The sequence below is a fragment of the Dromiciops gliroides genome, chromosome 1 (genome assembly GCF_019393635.1).
Source record: "Dromiciops gliroides isolate mDroGli1 chromosome 1, mDroGli1.pri, whole genome shotgun sequence".
Lineage (NCBI taxonomy): Eukaryota > Metazoa > Chordata > Mammalia > Microbiotheria > Microbiotheriidae > Dromiciops > Dromiciops gliroides.
In genome coordinates this window covers 67,595,524-67,612,280 of record NC_057861.1, presented here as the reverse complement: position 1 = coordinate 67,612,280, position 16,757 = coordinate 67,595,524, and the positions used below count along the sequence as shown (strand labels likewise).

At 38.4% G+C, this 16,757-nt stretch overlaps 1 protein-coding gene across 16 annotated transcripts in view; it reads left to right on the top strand.

Moving 5' to 3' along the window:
• RANBP3 (RAN binding protein 3) overlaps positions 1 to 16,757 on the top strand; it is a 90,329-nt gene that overhangs the window by 12,934 nt on the left and 60,638 nt on the right. For 12 of the 16 annotated variants that reach the window (XM_043976391.1, XM_043976390.1, XM_043976387.1 and 9 more), the window contains exons 2-3: positions 7,309 to 7,364; positions 15,591 to 15,794. In XM_043976391.1, the coding sequence (XP_043832326.1) occupies positions 7,309 to 7,364; positions 15,591 to 15,794 (260 nt within the window). The remainder of the gene's footprint in view (positions 1 to 7,308; positions 7,365 to 15,590; positions 15,795 to 16,757) is intronic. The other 4 variants (XM_043976402.1, XM_043976397.1, XM_043976400.1 and 1 more) reach the window with 1 other exon arrangement.

Sequence of the window (16,757 nt, the reverse complement as noted above, 5' to 3'; positions counted from 1 at the left end):
TCTACATTTTTTTTTAATTTTTTAAATTTTTTTTTGCTGGGAGGAGATAAGCATTTATTTGGAACCTGGCTGTGTGCTAAGCACTTTTGTAAATATTATCTCATTTAATCAATGTGATGGAAATTTCTTATTGTTCTTCATTTGGACCTCTCCTTTGTTATATAGGCTTACTGAGATAAAAGCATGTTTTTTTTGTCTTTTCCCTTTTTGATGGGGCCTCATATTATGCTTCTTTGTGTCCCAAGGGAATCCTAGCATTATCAGTCAAAATTAAACAAGTAATAAGTGTCTGTGGCTGTGCCTGGCACTGAGTTAGGTGTTGGAGATATAATTCTTTTTGAGTGGGGCAATGAGGGTTAAGTGACTTGCCCAAGGTCACACAGCTAGTAAGTATCAAGTGTCTGCGGCTGGATTTGAACTTGGGTCCTTCTGAATTCAGGGCTGGTGCTTTATCCACTATGCCACCTAGCTGCTCCCTAATTTTTTTTTAAAGAAACAATCCCCACTTTCAAGGTGTTTATTCTAACTGGGGAGACTACTAGCACATAAAAGTATATACAGAATAAATACAAAGTGATAAAGCACAGAGTAGTTAAACACCAGATAGTTTGACAGGGGGCGAAAACTAGCAGTTAAGGGGATCTGGAAAGGCTTAATGTAGAAGGGGATATAAGAGCACATTCCAGTGCAAATGCATAAAGATCAGGAATGGTGCTGTGTGTAAGCAACAGAGATACTGGCAGTTTGGCTGGACCGGGAGTTTTAGAGAAGGGAGTATTATTGTTCAGTGAAAATGGAAATATAAGGGCCAGGTTGTAAATGTCTTGGGGCAGCTAGATGGCGCAGTGGATAGAGCACCGGCCCTGGAGTCAGGAGTACCTGAGTTCAAATCCTGCCTCAGACACTTAACACTTACTAGCTGTGTGACCATGGGCAAGTCACTTAACCCCAATTGCCTCACTAAAAAAAACAAAACACAACAACAACAACAAAAAAACTAAATAGAGCGGGGGGGGGGGGGGCAGCTAGGTGGCACAGTGGATAGAGCACCAGCCCTGGAATCAGGAGTACCTGAGTTCAAATCCGGCCTCAGACACTTAACACTTACTAGCTGTGTGACCCTGGGCAAGTCACTTAACCCCAATTGCCTCACTAAAGAAAAAAAAAGACTAAATAGAGCGGGGCAGCTAGGTGGCGCAGTGGATAGAGCACCAGCCCTAGAGTCAGGAGGACCTGAGTTCAAATTCGGCCTCAGACACTTGACACTAGCTGTGTGACCCTGGGCAAGTCACTTAACCCCAATTGCCTCACCAAAAAAAACCCCAAAGACCCCCAAAAACAAACAAAAAAAAACTAAATAGAGGAATTTATTTGATTCTAAAGCTAATAAAGAGCCACTGAAGTTTATGCTTTGCTTATAGTAGGTGCTTAATAAGTGTTTACTTGAATTGCACTTTACATTTTGGGAAAGCATTTTTGCGAAAAAGACTTTATATTCCATTTAAACTTTGACATTCTGAATATGTAGAGCAAAGTGCTACATGGTTAAACATTTGACCAAAGACACAGTACACATTTGTTTCAACATTGAGGTATTCACCTTGGAATTTGTCTGGTTCTTTGCCTTAGACTTTAATAATTTCTTTCCTTTCTGACCACCGGCCTCCCTCAATCTGCTCTCCCTTCTAATAACCCCATCCCCTTTCTTTCCCCTTTCTCTTTCTACTTGTGCCCTTACTGATTTCATTCTCAATGACTCTCTTCTTGTTGTCTGATTACTTGCCTAAAGTTTTTCATTAGCCCTACTCATCAAAAATCCTTAACTGCTAGATCATACTTTCCCACAAATCTTAATCTGAAGGGTTAGTAGATAGAACCAATCCACTCTGAGTACTTTTTTTCTTTCTTTCTTTCCTTTTTTTGGTGAGGCAATTGGGGTTAAGTGACTTGCCCAGGGTCACACAGCTAGTAAGTGTCAAGTGTCTGAGGCCGGATTTGAATTCAGGTCCTCCTGACTTCCAGGGCCAGTGCTCTATCCACTGTGCCAGAAGAAAAAAAGAAAGTATTATTTCCTAAAACTCAAACATACTTTAGCAAAAATAAATAAATAAAATAAAAGCTAAGTCTGAACAAACTCAGAGTGTTAGCATAAGCTCCCTTTTGGAGTTTTTTGGTACTTGAAGAAAGCCTGAGGTATTGATAATCTTTGCACTGGTGAGATTGCAGAGAGTTTAGAAATAAGCTAGTGATGAAAATATTTTTAATTTAACAGATGTTCTTTTCTAAAACGAGAATGGGATTAGGCAACTTTAAGATCCTTTCTAGTTCTCTATTCTTTAATTATTTATTATCATTAGAGAGCACTAGTTCATTCACTCAAATACCTATTGTGTTCTGGGAATAGGGGGCGGAGGTGGGCCAGAGATGAAATGCCTTAACAGGAGTTCATAAATCACACATTATTAATGTCAACAAATTTATCTGGGAGGTATTACCGATAGGCAGAGGAAACAATTTAAAACTACCTATTAATAGTGTTTATCTTGAGTTGAAGAGGAGTGCATTTGGGGACAAAGAAGATGTGGCTCTGAAGTCCTGATTGGGTGTCAGGGAAGTTAATAATCCCTTCGTTGATCCAGGAATGTCTCACAGAGGAGACGTTATTTCCAGAGCTCTTTAAAAGCTTTGAAAGTAAGGGCTGGCTGGAGGCCTTTGGATTAGAGGCTGCAAGATGGGATAATAACCAGAATGAAGTTCAGGGGCACTGTGATGAATGATCTTGAATGAGAGACTCAGAATTCTGGACTTGATCCACAGTATGTTCAGTAACTGCAGTAGAACTAGAGAGGAACAGCATTTGTTCAGTTCACTCATGAGGAATTTTATGAGGTATGTTTGGAAGGTTTTGAGAGGAGGATGGAACCCAGTGTTGACTTACACAAAACTCGTTTAAAATAATTTGCCTCTACAATAAAGATGACTATAATTTTAGTTCTGCAGTGATGGGTGTACCTTTTGAAATTGTTGGGGGGATTTCTTTTACTGATAAATACCTGGTTTGGTGTCAAAGAAGGTCTATACAGAGTATTATACTTTATTTAGTGTTTGTGTGGCATCTACTTCTTGGTTACTTCTATGCTCAAAAATCTTTAGTGGCTCTGTTGCCTATAGGATAAAATAGATAAACTTAAAAAAATTTTTTTCAAGAGCAAAAATTGATTTTCTCTGTCCCACTCCTTTGGAAAAGAAAAACAAAAACAAAAACTTTCTGACAAATATACATAATCAAGCAAAACAAGTTCTTACGTTAGTCATACATTTGAATGAGATAAAAATGTCTCATTTTGTATGCCAAGTCCATTACCTCTTTGTCAGGAGTATGCTTCATCAATCAGTCCTCTGGAATTCTGATTGATCATTGCATTGATAGAGTTCTTATGTCCTTCAAACTTGTTTTTATAGTGTTGTTGTATAAATTGTTGTTCTTGTTCTGCTCATTTCATTCTACATCAGTTGATATATGTCTTCCCAGACTCCAGTGAAATTGTCCCCTTCATCATTTCTTATGGCATAATAGCATTCCATTAGATTTACGTATCATTATTTGTTTACCTATTATTCCCAATTGTTGGGTACCCCCTTAGTTTTCCAGTTCTTTACCACTACAAAGAGCTGCTTTGTTAATTGTTAATATGGATGATTTTGCTCTTTTTGGGGTATATACCTAGTTTTGATACCAGTAGGTCAAAGGAGTATGTCCAGTTTATGCACTTTTGGGGACAGTTCCAAACTGTTTTCCTGAATGGCCCTACCAATTCAGTTTCGCAAGAGTGCATGAATGCAAATGTTTTCTTATAGCCCTTCCAGCATTTATTGTTTTTCCTTTTAGTCATCTTTGTCCATCTTTCAGCTGTGAGATGGAATGTAAGAGTTATTTTAATTTGCATTTTTCTAGCTACTAGTGATTTGGAGCATTTTTTTCATAAGGCTATTGATAGTTTGGATTTCTTCCTCAGAAAACAGCCTATTCACAACCTGACACTTGGGAAATGGTGCTTATAGATTTGAATAATCTCATTATGTATCTTGGAAATGAGATTATTATCAGCAAAACTTGATGAAATGTTTTTCCTCAGTTGTTTCCCATCTAATTTTATCGTTTTGTTGTGCAATACTTTTTAAAAATTTTATATACTCAAAATTACACGTTATCTTCTGTGATCTTCTCTGTCCCCTTTAAAACATATAAGCTCTTCAGCCTGTCATTTAAGAACCGTCACAACCTGGCCACAGCCTTATTTCACTCTGCTTCCTTTCACATACCCAGTATTGTAGCCACACTGGACTAATAGCTGTTCCTTTATCTTATTTTTCCCTGTCCTGCCTTTGTACATTTGGTAGTCTCCCATTTCTGGAACATACTTCTTCATCTCCAACTGTTGAAAGCCTTTCATTCCTTCAAGCCTAGGTTTGAGTCCCACTTTGTGAAACTTTTCTTCAACTTCTCTCTCCCCATACCTGTACCTGGACGTTTTCTCCCTCCTCGTATCTTCCTGTCTTTTCCTAGGGCACTTTTCTAGAGCCTCTCCTTTGCCACATTTTACCTTGAATCATATTTATTTTTGTTCATTGGATACCCCATCTGAGCTCCTTTAGGGTAGAGACTGTCTTTTTTTAATCTTTATTTTCTCAGTGTTTAGTATAAGAACTTATACGTAGTAGGTTTTTAATACATTTTGGTTGTCAATTAAATTATTTGCTTTAGCCTTATAGTAACTAAGTGATTGTTAAAGGTAATGCTTGTTTTACTGCATGATTGCAGACAATTTTGAGTTGTGTTTTTGTTTTTTGTTTTAAAAAACTGTTTTAGTTGCTGGAATAGGTTATTTATATGGGTATACAGTTATGTATTGCTAGCATCATTTGCTACTCATAAACTCCCTGGCCTTAGCAGAATGGAATTGACCATGACCCTGAAGATGGTTGATGATAGTGTGACTATAGTTGATTTTTATACATTGGTTTGTTTCTGTCTTTGGTAGTGTTTAAGTTACTGGCTATTAATTGGGTATTGGAAGATGGGGTATTGGTCCCAGGCATTGGCAGCAAGAAGCTAAGTCTGTGGCAAGCTTGAATATATTGCTAATGCTGTTTGCTAACTATCTCTGATTCAACCATTCTTCTCTCTCCCAGTATCCTGGCCTATATTTCCTTTTCTGTTCCAAATAGGATGTTTTGTTTTATTTTTAAATTAGCCATCCTACAAAATTCCCAAGAATTCCTACTATCAGTGTAGTAGGTTCCACAGGAAAAAGAAATTTAAGTTCCCCAATTTTTCTAAACTGACATCCTTAAATGGTTATGAAAAGGTTTACCCCTTCAATATCATTCTTTGTATATTATCCATAGTACTATTTACATAATAAATTCTCTAAATATTGGTTGCTAGATTGCATAACAACTAGTTTTAAAGTCTGGGCCCCAATACAGAAGAAGGACTCTTTAAAAGTTATAGTCTTGCTACCATCCTATTACTCCAATTTGATCAAGGATCTCTGCAGAATTTTTGGATTGTGGAAAGGGAAGCAGAATTGTATCTATACCCCTTTTTTTTGTTCCACATGGTGTGTCCACTTTGCTCTTTGATATTTTTTGCTCTTGGACCCCCAGAGAGAGGCTCACCTTCTTCTAGAGTTGTCTGCATTGTTGTTCTTAGGGATGCCTACATACCTCTAGACACAATTCAACTTATTTCACTGCCAGGACGTCATCCAAAGTCATCCCTGATGTCATCCAAATGCTTCTTCCACACCATCTCTCATGTCATACTCCCTAAAACCTGACACCTCATTTCTCTCCATTGACCATGCTCCCTTTACTTACCCATATCCTATCCCCTCCCTGGGACCACTCCTTTCTATTAAGTTGTGTATTCAAATATGATTAAAGCTCTGTGCTTTCTTAATGAAAGGGGTTACTTTAGGGAGGCTTATTTTCAAGCATCTGCCTTGGGGAAGGCAAATGGGGCAGATGGAGTAGTGACATCTCCAGTGCTGAGGAGACATTTCCAACTTTTGTAACATGTCAGCATGGAAGAGAACCCCTCTGAAGGGCTGGTGAGTTTGGCCTCTCCACAGCTGAATATTAGCAACATCAGTTCCTAGAATGTATTGTTTATTGTCAGAAAGGTAACTGGAATTTGTACTGTGGAAAGTGTGAGTGAGACTCAAAGCCAAGATCATGTGAAGACCCTGTGTATGGCCCATGGGATGTGAAAAAGGCTTATTGGCACACATTAACTGAATTTTACTAACACCAAAAGAATCTGGCAAAGAGGTTGTGATTTTACTGAGCTGCATCCTAGGTCAGAGGTCTCTGCCCTATAGAATTTTATCATAGGAATTGTGTTCTGCTTTTCCTCAACACAGATATACCCTCAAAATACTTGGAATAGTAACATTATGGGAGGTTGCCAGCATGTCACAAGCAAAGTAAAGGGTGAGGGAGGCCATAAGGCAATTGCCATGTAGCTCTTATTGTTTGTCTGCCTTTAGGTTGCTTTGGGGCATGTACTTGAACCCTAAACTCTGGAGAGGAGCTGGGACCCATCAGGAATACCTGAGAGGCTGGGTTGGGATCAAGGTGGCTAGGGGACCAAAGCGACAGGGTGGGTTGACTGAACTACTCTAACTCAGCTGTGCGATGGGGGACTGGGGAGGTTCTCAAGAGACCACCCACCACCTTACATTTTCCCTGGAACCTGCTGGATCAAGGGACACTTTTGGGTTTTTTGAGCCTGCCTTGGCCTAACCATAGCTCCTGGCAGAAATGGAGCAGAAAAGGGAAAGGGATGGGACACTACGGTTCTGGTCTGTTATTGGGCAGGGAGTGGTCTCATCATTCATTGCAAGGTCCCAGAACAAATATGCACCAAAACAATGAATGAGAAAAATAAATACCATCCAACTTGTCACATTTGTTTGTCCCACACTGGTACTATTCCTTCATTGTGCCCATTATCCTGTGATACCATTTCATTCCTTTGGCAACATTTCCTATAGTTAGACTCCAAAAATTTGACAAATAAATCCTGTTTTGAGTTTCCAAATAAGTATGTCAACTTAGAATACAAGTCGTATTGGTGAAGTGGTCTAGTGGGGTAAGCTCCCAGATGGTGTATGCAATATGGTTTGACTTTTTCATTGTTATTTTGTTCTTCCTAATGTGATGTTCTTTGGACATGATGGTATTTTTTTTTGTTCTGTTTTTAAGTGTTGGGGGGAAAAAAACCAATTTTTCTTTTTGCAGAAAAGCCTGCCATTGCACCACCCGTCTTTGTGTTTCAGAAGGATAAAGGACAAAAGGTAAGGGGCGAGTAAGTTATATCTTCTATGCGTTGGTTTCTTTAACCTGCTTTCAACCTGGAGGGATGCATAAGGTAGCAGAATCCTGTTGTATAGTTGTGGAAATCTAGGAAGAGTGTCAGGGCTGGAAAGTAAAGGGTAAGGGAGGCCATAAGGCTATTATGGAATTGATGATTTGATTGTTTTGTTGTGGGAAGAAAGAGAATTCTGTTTTCACAAAGTGAGGTGAGATAGAAGTGGATATGAAGGATGAAAAATTAGTATTGCTTATACTTTTAGGAGTGTTTTCTGTCATGTTCATCTCAGCACTTTGTCTCTTTGGAATATGCCTGTTTTGAGTCATTACGGTTGATAATATAACTTAGAATAACAATTACAAGTTTATGTGCTTTATACCTAAATGGCCACCTTTACCCATGAAGGTTTTTTTTTTTTCCCAAAGTGAGTTTAAAGGTTGATAGCATACTGTGTTAGTAGAATGCATTGTTCAAGTCACAGAAAACATAGCTAGAACCACACTGGTGATTTCAGGGGGATGGGAAGTACCACGAAGATCTTATAATATCATATGCCTTGGCTTTAAATTTCTCTGAGTTGGGTGTGTGTCAAATCAGTTGTGTGGGTTAAAGTAGTTGATGATCTGTAGCCTGATTTCCACAGCATACCAGCTACAAATATGTGGTATTTTTGTCTCACCAGAAATGATTCAGAGATTATATAGATTAGTTTTTCCTGGATAATTTTTTATAGGAAGATTATATCACAGGGAGGACTAGATAAAGAAATAGTCTGTCCTTTTGCTGCACACACAATATATACTGTATTAACATGAACTTTAAAGGGATTTGTATTTGATCCTTCACCTGGTTTGTAACTTAACGTTTTGTATTTTTAATCAAATACTAATTTAAACTCTTTTCATTATTGCTTTCTTTGCTAAAGACATGAAAAACCTCATGTTTGATAGTCCAAGTGATTTTCATGTTCCATCCCATTCTGAATAAAGATGCCTTCTTCCCCATACTGATTGGCCTATTTATGGATCTTGTTTGTTGTGCTTTCAATATTCTGACTATGTAAAGAATTTCTACACGAGCTCATAAGTTGTTAGGAAATGAGTATGGAGATATCAAGAGATGAACTTATAAGAGTGTCTTTTATGGTCTTATTAGATTTACTTCCCCATGGTGTTCAATAAATTGCAGTGTTTGGGGGTTTTCTTAATTCATCCTTTGGACCATCTATTTCAGTTTGATATTCATAATAGAAATTGACAATTCCTTAAACTAGAAGTTATTTTTTAAAAAAAAGTTTTCTGTTTGTTTTTTTTTTTTTAGAACTGTTTGTTGCTTGCTGATGTAACACCACTTTTACAGTTGCTAGTGATTCTGGTCCTTTGAGATAGGAGTTGCAGGTTCCATTGCTGTAACCTAGAGGAGGCACTTGTAAATCACATAATTTGTGATGAAATTGCATGGAAGACATTCAGGAAAGGCTTAAGTGTATGAGCATCATTTAAAAAAAAATCAGAATAATGAGTTATGGTTCAGCAAAAGTCCAATTTAAGTGCCTGTCATCTCATGGAAGGTAACTCTGGGTTCTCAAAGTCTTTAACAGTGGAACACAAACTCAGGAATGCTTGGCAAACAAACTGCCTCTTGTCTAAGGACCAGATTACAACATGAATTTAATTATTGTTAACCTCAATATGAGATTCTTGTTCAGAGACTGTGAGTACTTCAGTACTAGAAGTGAGCCATATCTATATTGACATTTTCATTTTTGACAAACATAGAACTCATAAAGAAGTTATAGCTAACATGAAAAATGGCTTCCTTGGGGAAACTAAAAAAGGAATTGGTATGTTTGATTTCATTGTAACATGAAGGGTACCATGGAATATGAAATAAACATAGTTGAATGTAAACATGTATGAATGGCTAGAAGGAAACAGCCTGGTAGTTTTCTATAGTGGAAGATTGTAGTAGAAGTGCTGGGTGCCATGGTAGAACATCCTGGTATCTAATACTGAGCTAATTGAGCAACACTTGTCATAAGGTCATTGTGGTTCTTCATATAGCACTAAATATATATGGTCATTTACAACTTCAATAATTCCAGATATTGCCCTGTTTTGAGATATCTTGCCATCAGGTAGTATATTTATGATACCACAGAGTATTGAAATGAATTTAATACTTTTATTCCTTTGTGATGTTTAAAATATAAATGTGGTTGCCTTAAATTAGAAGCTTTAGCACCAGGCTTTGGAAATTAAGCATTTATTAAAGCATACTAGGTATTAGTAAAAGGAGAACACGTGAAGTTCAGAAAGTTAAGAAAAGGCCTATGTAGCCTAGAGTTCCAGCCTGGTCTGGCTCTTCCTCAAGTCCTCCTCCAGGAGCCTGCTTCAATCATGAACTCCCCGCAAACTGAGAATGGAAGCTTTTTATAGGTCTGGAGCAGAGGCGGTCCTTACACACTGCTTCAAGCTGATTGGTAGGCATCATCCAAATCCATTGGTTCACTGGACTTGGAGGTGGTCTCTTTGAGTTCAAAGTCCTTAGCTTCTGAGAACAGTACCTTCTTAAGGGCAGCCAGATGTGGTTACAATCTAATTAATCAGCAAAGTCAATCACTTTCACTTAATTCAGTCAGTTTAGATTAATTTCCAGGTGGGGCCTTTGAATATCTGCCAAATCCCATTATTTTCTCACACCTTCATTGTTTCTTACAAATAAGGAGAAAAATTAGTGCACTACATCAGGATGTCTGTCAGATGTCTGCTTTTTGTTTCCTTTATTTGCCGTTGCAAGCAAGATTAGAAGTGAGGGCAAACTTGCAAAATCCAGTCATAATATACCTTCCCAAGATAAAGTGTTCAGATTTTTTCCCCATTACTTGAGGTATATGCATGCTTCCTTTATTGCTGCAGTTAGTTATGTGTAAGGGGCTCTTTGAGTATGATTTTTTTTTCTGAGTAACTTTCTCAGCCTGAGAAAAGACTGCTCAACTAGCTAAATTACCTTTTTTTTTTTAAGTGAGGCAATTGGTGTTAAGTGACTTGCCCAGGGTCACACAGCTAGTAAGTGTTAAGTGTCTGAGGCTGGATTTGAACTCAGGTACTCCTGATTCCAGGGCCGGTGCTCTATCCACTGTGCCACCTAGCTGCCCCCTAAATTACCTTTTAAGCATAACACATGATTGGGACTGGAAAGACCATTTCTACCCACCCCCTTCAAATAAGACAACCCTGTAAACATTCATGTTTTTGGAAAATAGCTTAACTATTCAAATTCTGTTTATTTTATTACTGAATCTTGATTTAAATAACAGTTGAGGTTGAAAAACTGAAGCTGCCAGAACACTAGTTAATTTGTATTTTTTATATATATATATATATATATATATATATATATATACACATACAAATACACATACATACTTACATATACATATGTATCCTGTTGTAGAGTTGTGGAAATATGTGCGTGTGTGTGTGTGTGTGTGTGTGTGTGTGTATATATATTTAACAAGATCAACTAATTTCTCTTCTACAGGGAGAGAATTGATCTGGCTTCTGTTATATTCCCAGCAAATATGTCAGTTGCAATACGATTGCAAATGGAATGCTAAGACATCTTTTTAATATTTTAACTTCTATAAAAAACTGTTAAATGCACATTTTATTTAGTGCTTAGCAAAGCGGTTCACAGAACTTTTGCAATTGCTGCCCTGTTATCTTGAGAAACATGGAGAATGAAGCCTTGGATTTAGCTGCTGGCTAATTCCAGTTCTTTTGCATGTTCAGCACAAACTTCTAAGACTGGTTTATTTGTTAAATGGCACATTTGCTGCAAAATCCTTTTCCCTTTAGTACTTTGAGAGAGCTGAGATAGCGTAGTGGGGAGGAGTGTTGGATCAAGAGTTGAAATAAATGTCAATTGCTGCAGGTTCTTTTATGGAACCATCATTTATGTGGGTAAAAGAAACCCATCCTCTTATTTGCTTATATTAGCTAAATGTTTTGTTCAGCATTTATTAAGTGCTTTCTGTGTGCTAGGTATGATGCTAAATTGTTCTTGTTGTTTGTCCTTCATTCTTGCATCCGGAGGTGATGTCATGACTTGCAATGAATTGGATTTAAGTGAGACAGGGCTGTGAGAGGTCACCAACCTCATTCTCTCCTCCAGAGCCATCTGGGTCCAGTGGGAAGATATAGATCAGGATGACTCAAGATGGCCCCACTATGCTAAGTGCAAAGAATGCACAGAAAGGCAAAAAACAAATAAAACTAGCCTCAGATCTTAAAGGAGCTTACAGTCAAGTCCAGTCGGAGAGACAATGTGCAAACAACTTGTGTTACTCAGTAAGCAATTTATTAAGCACCTACTCTGTGTTCAGGCACTGTGCTAAACACTGAGGATACAAAGAAAGGCAAATGACAGTTTTGCCCTCAAGAAGTTCACAGTCTAATGGCTGAGACTACATGGAAACAATTATATGCAAAAAAGATAATCACCAAAGGAAGGCATTAGCATTAAGGAAAGGCCCCTTGTATTAGCATTAGGAAAGGCTTCTTGTTGAAAGTTGGATTTTACCTTGGACTTGAAGGAAGCCAGGAGAAGATAAGGACAGCCAGTGAAAATGCTTGAGGGGTGGGAAGCAGATAGAAGGAGACCAGTTTGGCTGGATTGCGGAGTACTTGTGGGAGGGGTGGAGTGGAGTGTTAAAGTATAAGGAGACTGGAAAGATAGGAGGGGGGAGGGCAAATTGTAAAAAGCTTTCTTTGAATGCCAGTGGATTTTTATATTTATCAGGAGCCAATGGAATTTATTGAAAACATTCCTACCTGAGCACCTCCCCCACCCCTGCCCCGCCCCGCCCTGCCCCTTCTCCTCCAGGTGACACAGATCTGACAGCCAGGTGGTGGATGAGCTGAACTGAAGGGAGATTTCAGACTGTCCAGCAGCCTATTGTAATAGTCTAAGCATGAGATGATGAGGGTCTGTTGCATCTTGATGGTGGGCGTGGGAGAGAAGGGAGAAGGAGGTACATATAAGAAATGTTATGAAGGTAAAATTTTGTGCAAAGATCTATACAGAATTTATTGGAGGTAATCTTAGAAGATTAAGGAGGATTTGGAAAGGCCTCTTGCAGAAGACTTGAGCTGACACTTGAAGATAACCAGCAAAGCCAGGAGGTGAAGAAAGGAGGGAGAGTGCTCTGAGAATAGAAAGATGGGAGGTGGAGTATTCAATTTTTATTCAAATTCACTGTCTCTTTTTGTGTTACAACAAGCATTTTAGAAACGAAGGGTGATTTTGAGGCTTATACAAGCAAGATACTGGCCATTTGGTTAAAAAAATCCTTCAAAATAACTTGAAAAATAATGCAGTACAGTGATTATTAGTGTTGATTATTTCCATTGATTTGATCATACTTCCATGTCTCTTTAATAAGCTGTATTCATGAGTTCTCTGAGCAAAAACAAAACAAAACAAACAACCATCACCACCACCCCACCCCCAGCATCTAGTAGCCTACCTCCTGGGCCTGAGCCTCTCTGGATTTAACTAGGGTAGTTTTCTGGAGGTAGACTTAGGATCTGTTTGTGAGCCTTTATGGGAAGACTTTGCAGACTAATGAAGCCTGCTGGGGATTACACTTTACTGGCCCACCCTTTGAAGACTTGGTGTCACTTCCGTGCATTAGAATAGGACTTTAGTTGGAGGTCTTTGACGATTTAAAATCCTGATTAACCAGAAGATATTGTACTTGTGAAGTTTCCTGTGTTTAAAACAAAATTTTGAAACTCACTATTTCTGTAAGTAGTGATTATATAGTTATGTATGTTTTATCAGCCATATTTTTAGGTAACCTCAAAGACTGATGAGTTCTAGGTGTTTGATTTATACAAATGTAACATTGGAAGACTTAAAGGAGGCCTGCTCTGTAACAATAATAATAGGTCACATTTATATTGTGCTTTAAGGCTTTTAAGGCACTTTGAATTATAGATTAATTAGTTGTAAAAACGTTGGAATTGTTGCTGAGTGAAGTAGTTAGCTCTATGAAGTTTTTTAATGTTAGTGACCTGTAGTAAAACTTTTTAACCAAAAGTGATGTTGAATTTTACTTGTTAGGCCTCTGATTTTTGTCCTTATTAATTTCTTGGCCTAGATTTTGAGCATTTACCTGTTGTGATGGGATTTGATCACTTATATTCTAGAAGCAGAGAGGGGAGGGGAAACTTGGGTGTACTTATTAACCTAGTTCTCTTTTTTGTTTAATTCAGATGATTCTGTTTGGGGGAAAAAGGGTGTTTTTCACACGTAGATAAATCTGGCTATTTATATGTCCTCCTGAGGTTATTTTGATTAGATTACCTATTTATACTACTATTGAAATGTTCCATAATTAGTGATATGGATCAGTTGACAGTTATTTTTAAATCCCCTTTTTATATATTATATGTTGTTACTTTAATCCCACAGGATCAGATGGGGCTTTTCATGATAGTAGGTTCTGTTCAGTTCTATGTGGCAGATAAATTTAGAAAGTGAAGAACACTCCCAGCAGAATTCATCTGCACCACTTTAAAAAAAAATTAATTTTAATTAATTAATTTATTTGTGGGGCAATGAGGGTTAAGTGACTTGCCCAGGGTCACACAGCTAGTAAGTGTCAAGTGTCTGAGACCAGATTTGGACTCAGGTCTTTCTGAATCATGGACCGGTGCTTTATCCACTGTGCCACCTAGCTAACATCTCAAAACAGTGTAATGCAAGGATCTATTGAAGGAACTAGGAATGTTTGAGAGGCCTCTTCCAGTATCTGAAATGCTGTTGTGGAGTAGAAAGATATGACTTGTTCTGCTTGGCCTCAGAGGGCAGAACTAGAAACAGTGAGTAGAAGGTATATTTCAAATAAATGTAAGGAAGAACTTCCTAACAATTGAAATTATCCAAAAGTGCAAAGGAGATAATGAATGCTAGTTGTTCAGTTCCACACTCACTTAGAGGTATGCCGGGAGAAGTTGCATGACCACTTAGTAGGAATATTGTTGATGAGGTTTCTGCTTAAGTATGAGTTGGACTCTGTGCCTTGGGAAATACCTTTCCAAATTTTGAGATTCTCAGGTTTAATGATATTTTAAAACAAGTCTAAGTTCAGTCAGTAAATTGTGCCTAAATCTTTGCAAAATGAGTCTGGGGAGAAGTTCCCTGGAATTGTTATCCATGGTGTCAGTTTAAAGCTATTCCTTTGGAATCCAGATGCCCTACTTCAAAGAATGATAAAGGGATAGGAAGAGGACTTAGAGGTTCTCAGGCTAAACCATTTCCCCAAGATGCTTTGGTTGTATTGGTTTGCTGAGCTTAGTCCATTTTCCTAAATTCAACAACCCTGTCCATACCCCTCAATACATTCACATTTTCATTTCAGTTAGACTCCATCAGTAGTCATGCTTCACCAGTAATGAGGGGAGGGAACACCTGTATTTTTGTTTTGTTTTTTGGGGGGTTTTTTGTGTGTTTTGTTTTTTGGTTTTTTTTTTTTTTTTTTTTTGGTGAGGCAATTGGGGTTAAGTGACTTGCCCAGGGTCACACAGCTAGTAAATGTTAAGTGTCTGAGGCCGGATTTGAACTCAGGTCCTCCTGACTCCAGGGCTGGTGCTCTATCCACTGCGCCACCTAGCTGCCCCTATTTTTGTTTTTGAGTACCACATACTCAAAGCTGGAAAAGACTTTAGATATAATTTTGTCCACCTGAGTCCTAGAAAGGGGAAGTACCTTGTTCAGGGATCATGTAGGTAGTAGCAGAGTTGAGAATTGAAACCAGCTTCTCTGACTCCAAATCCAGTGCTTTATCTACCTACCATGCCACAGCTACCTTAGTTATAGGAAGCTGTCAAATATCTGTCAGGTGTGGAGATTTTGAAAACCAAGCCCCAAACTTCCTGGATCCTACCTGAGAGCCTCTAGCAGAGTCAAACTGGCAGATCCAAGTTGGTTTAGTTTCTCTGCTATTGATTTGGAAGACCTTATTTGTTAAACAGGTTTCTCAGACCTGTTCTGTGCTTGCTTGTCCAGCACTTCTGCCTGGAGCAGCTCCTCCCAGTAATTGGCCAAAGTTATTAAAGGTTTAGATATCCTGGCACTGTGACAACTGCTCCCCCATGTTGCACTTTTTGCATTGAAGGAAAATTGTCTTTTTTGCTCCCAGTCCTCTGCAGAGCAAAAAGGCTTGTCGGATTCGGGAGAGGAGCCTCAGGGGGAGGCTGAGTCCCCCCACCATGGTATGGGTCACACAGAGTCAGCTGGTGAGCATGCCTTAGAGCTTCCCAATCCCGCTAGTGCCTCAGCCAGCGCTTCTCCGCCTCCCACTTCTGAAGCCCAGCCTACTTCTATTCAACAAGAACTGGCAGGGGTAAGTTCAAATCTACCCAGTACTACTACTGCTCAGGGTATCCCAAAGAAGAGTATCCCTGGCCCCCCTTCCCTTTGTTCTCCTGGATCCAAACCCAAGAATTAACAGTGGCTGCTAACTTAGAGGAAAATAATAGAAGATTATTCAGCTCCTTCTAGTTTATTTTATTTAAATAAAGTCAGAGATTTAATTTTTCTTTAAATTCAGACTTTTTTTTCTTTTTTTTTTTTTTAGTGAGGCAGTTGGGGTTGAGTGACTTGCCCAGGGTCACACAGCTAGTAAGTGTTAAGTGTCTGAGGCCAGATTTGAACTCAGGTACTCCTGACTCCAGGGCTGGTGCTCTATCCACTGCGCCACCTAGCTACCCCAAATTCAGACTTTTCTAATGAAGTAGGCCCATAGAAACTTGTTTTTCCCCTGGGGGAAAAAATGAGTGGTGAAAGAAGTAGGTAGCAAAGTCAAATCAAATGAAGACACTTTTCTATACCATTTGTCTCTCTCATTCCTGAACTTGGGCATTGTTCTTGAATGCCTCATAAATCCAAAAAGCAGGTGTTTCTCTGGGATTGAAGTGGAATTTTCTAACTCAGTTTGAGCAAGATTGATTGCAAAATAGATTGTTTTCAGGTAGAACTTAGGTATACTCCTGTCTTTTAGTTAGATCAGAAAGAGGAAAAGAATTTGCTGTATATAGATCATTTGTATTAAGATTTAGGATTATATTATAGATGAAGAGAACCAGTTAAAAAACAAAAACACATGACATTTGTGAAGTTCGGTGGGCACATTTCTACATGGGGAAAAGCAAATTGTTTCATTATCAAAGAACAAGTTTCTACAGAAAATTTATACTTTCATCTTCTAGTTCCTCTGATTCAAAGGAGAAAGTTTTGTTTTGTTTTGTTTTGTTTTAAAAACAGAGACTTTAAATGACCTCAAATATCAATGGAAGTACTGAATTTA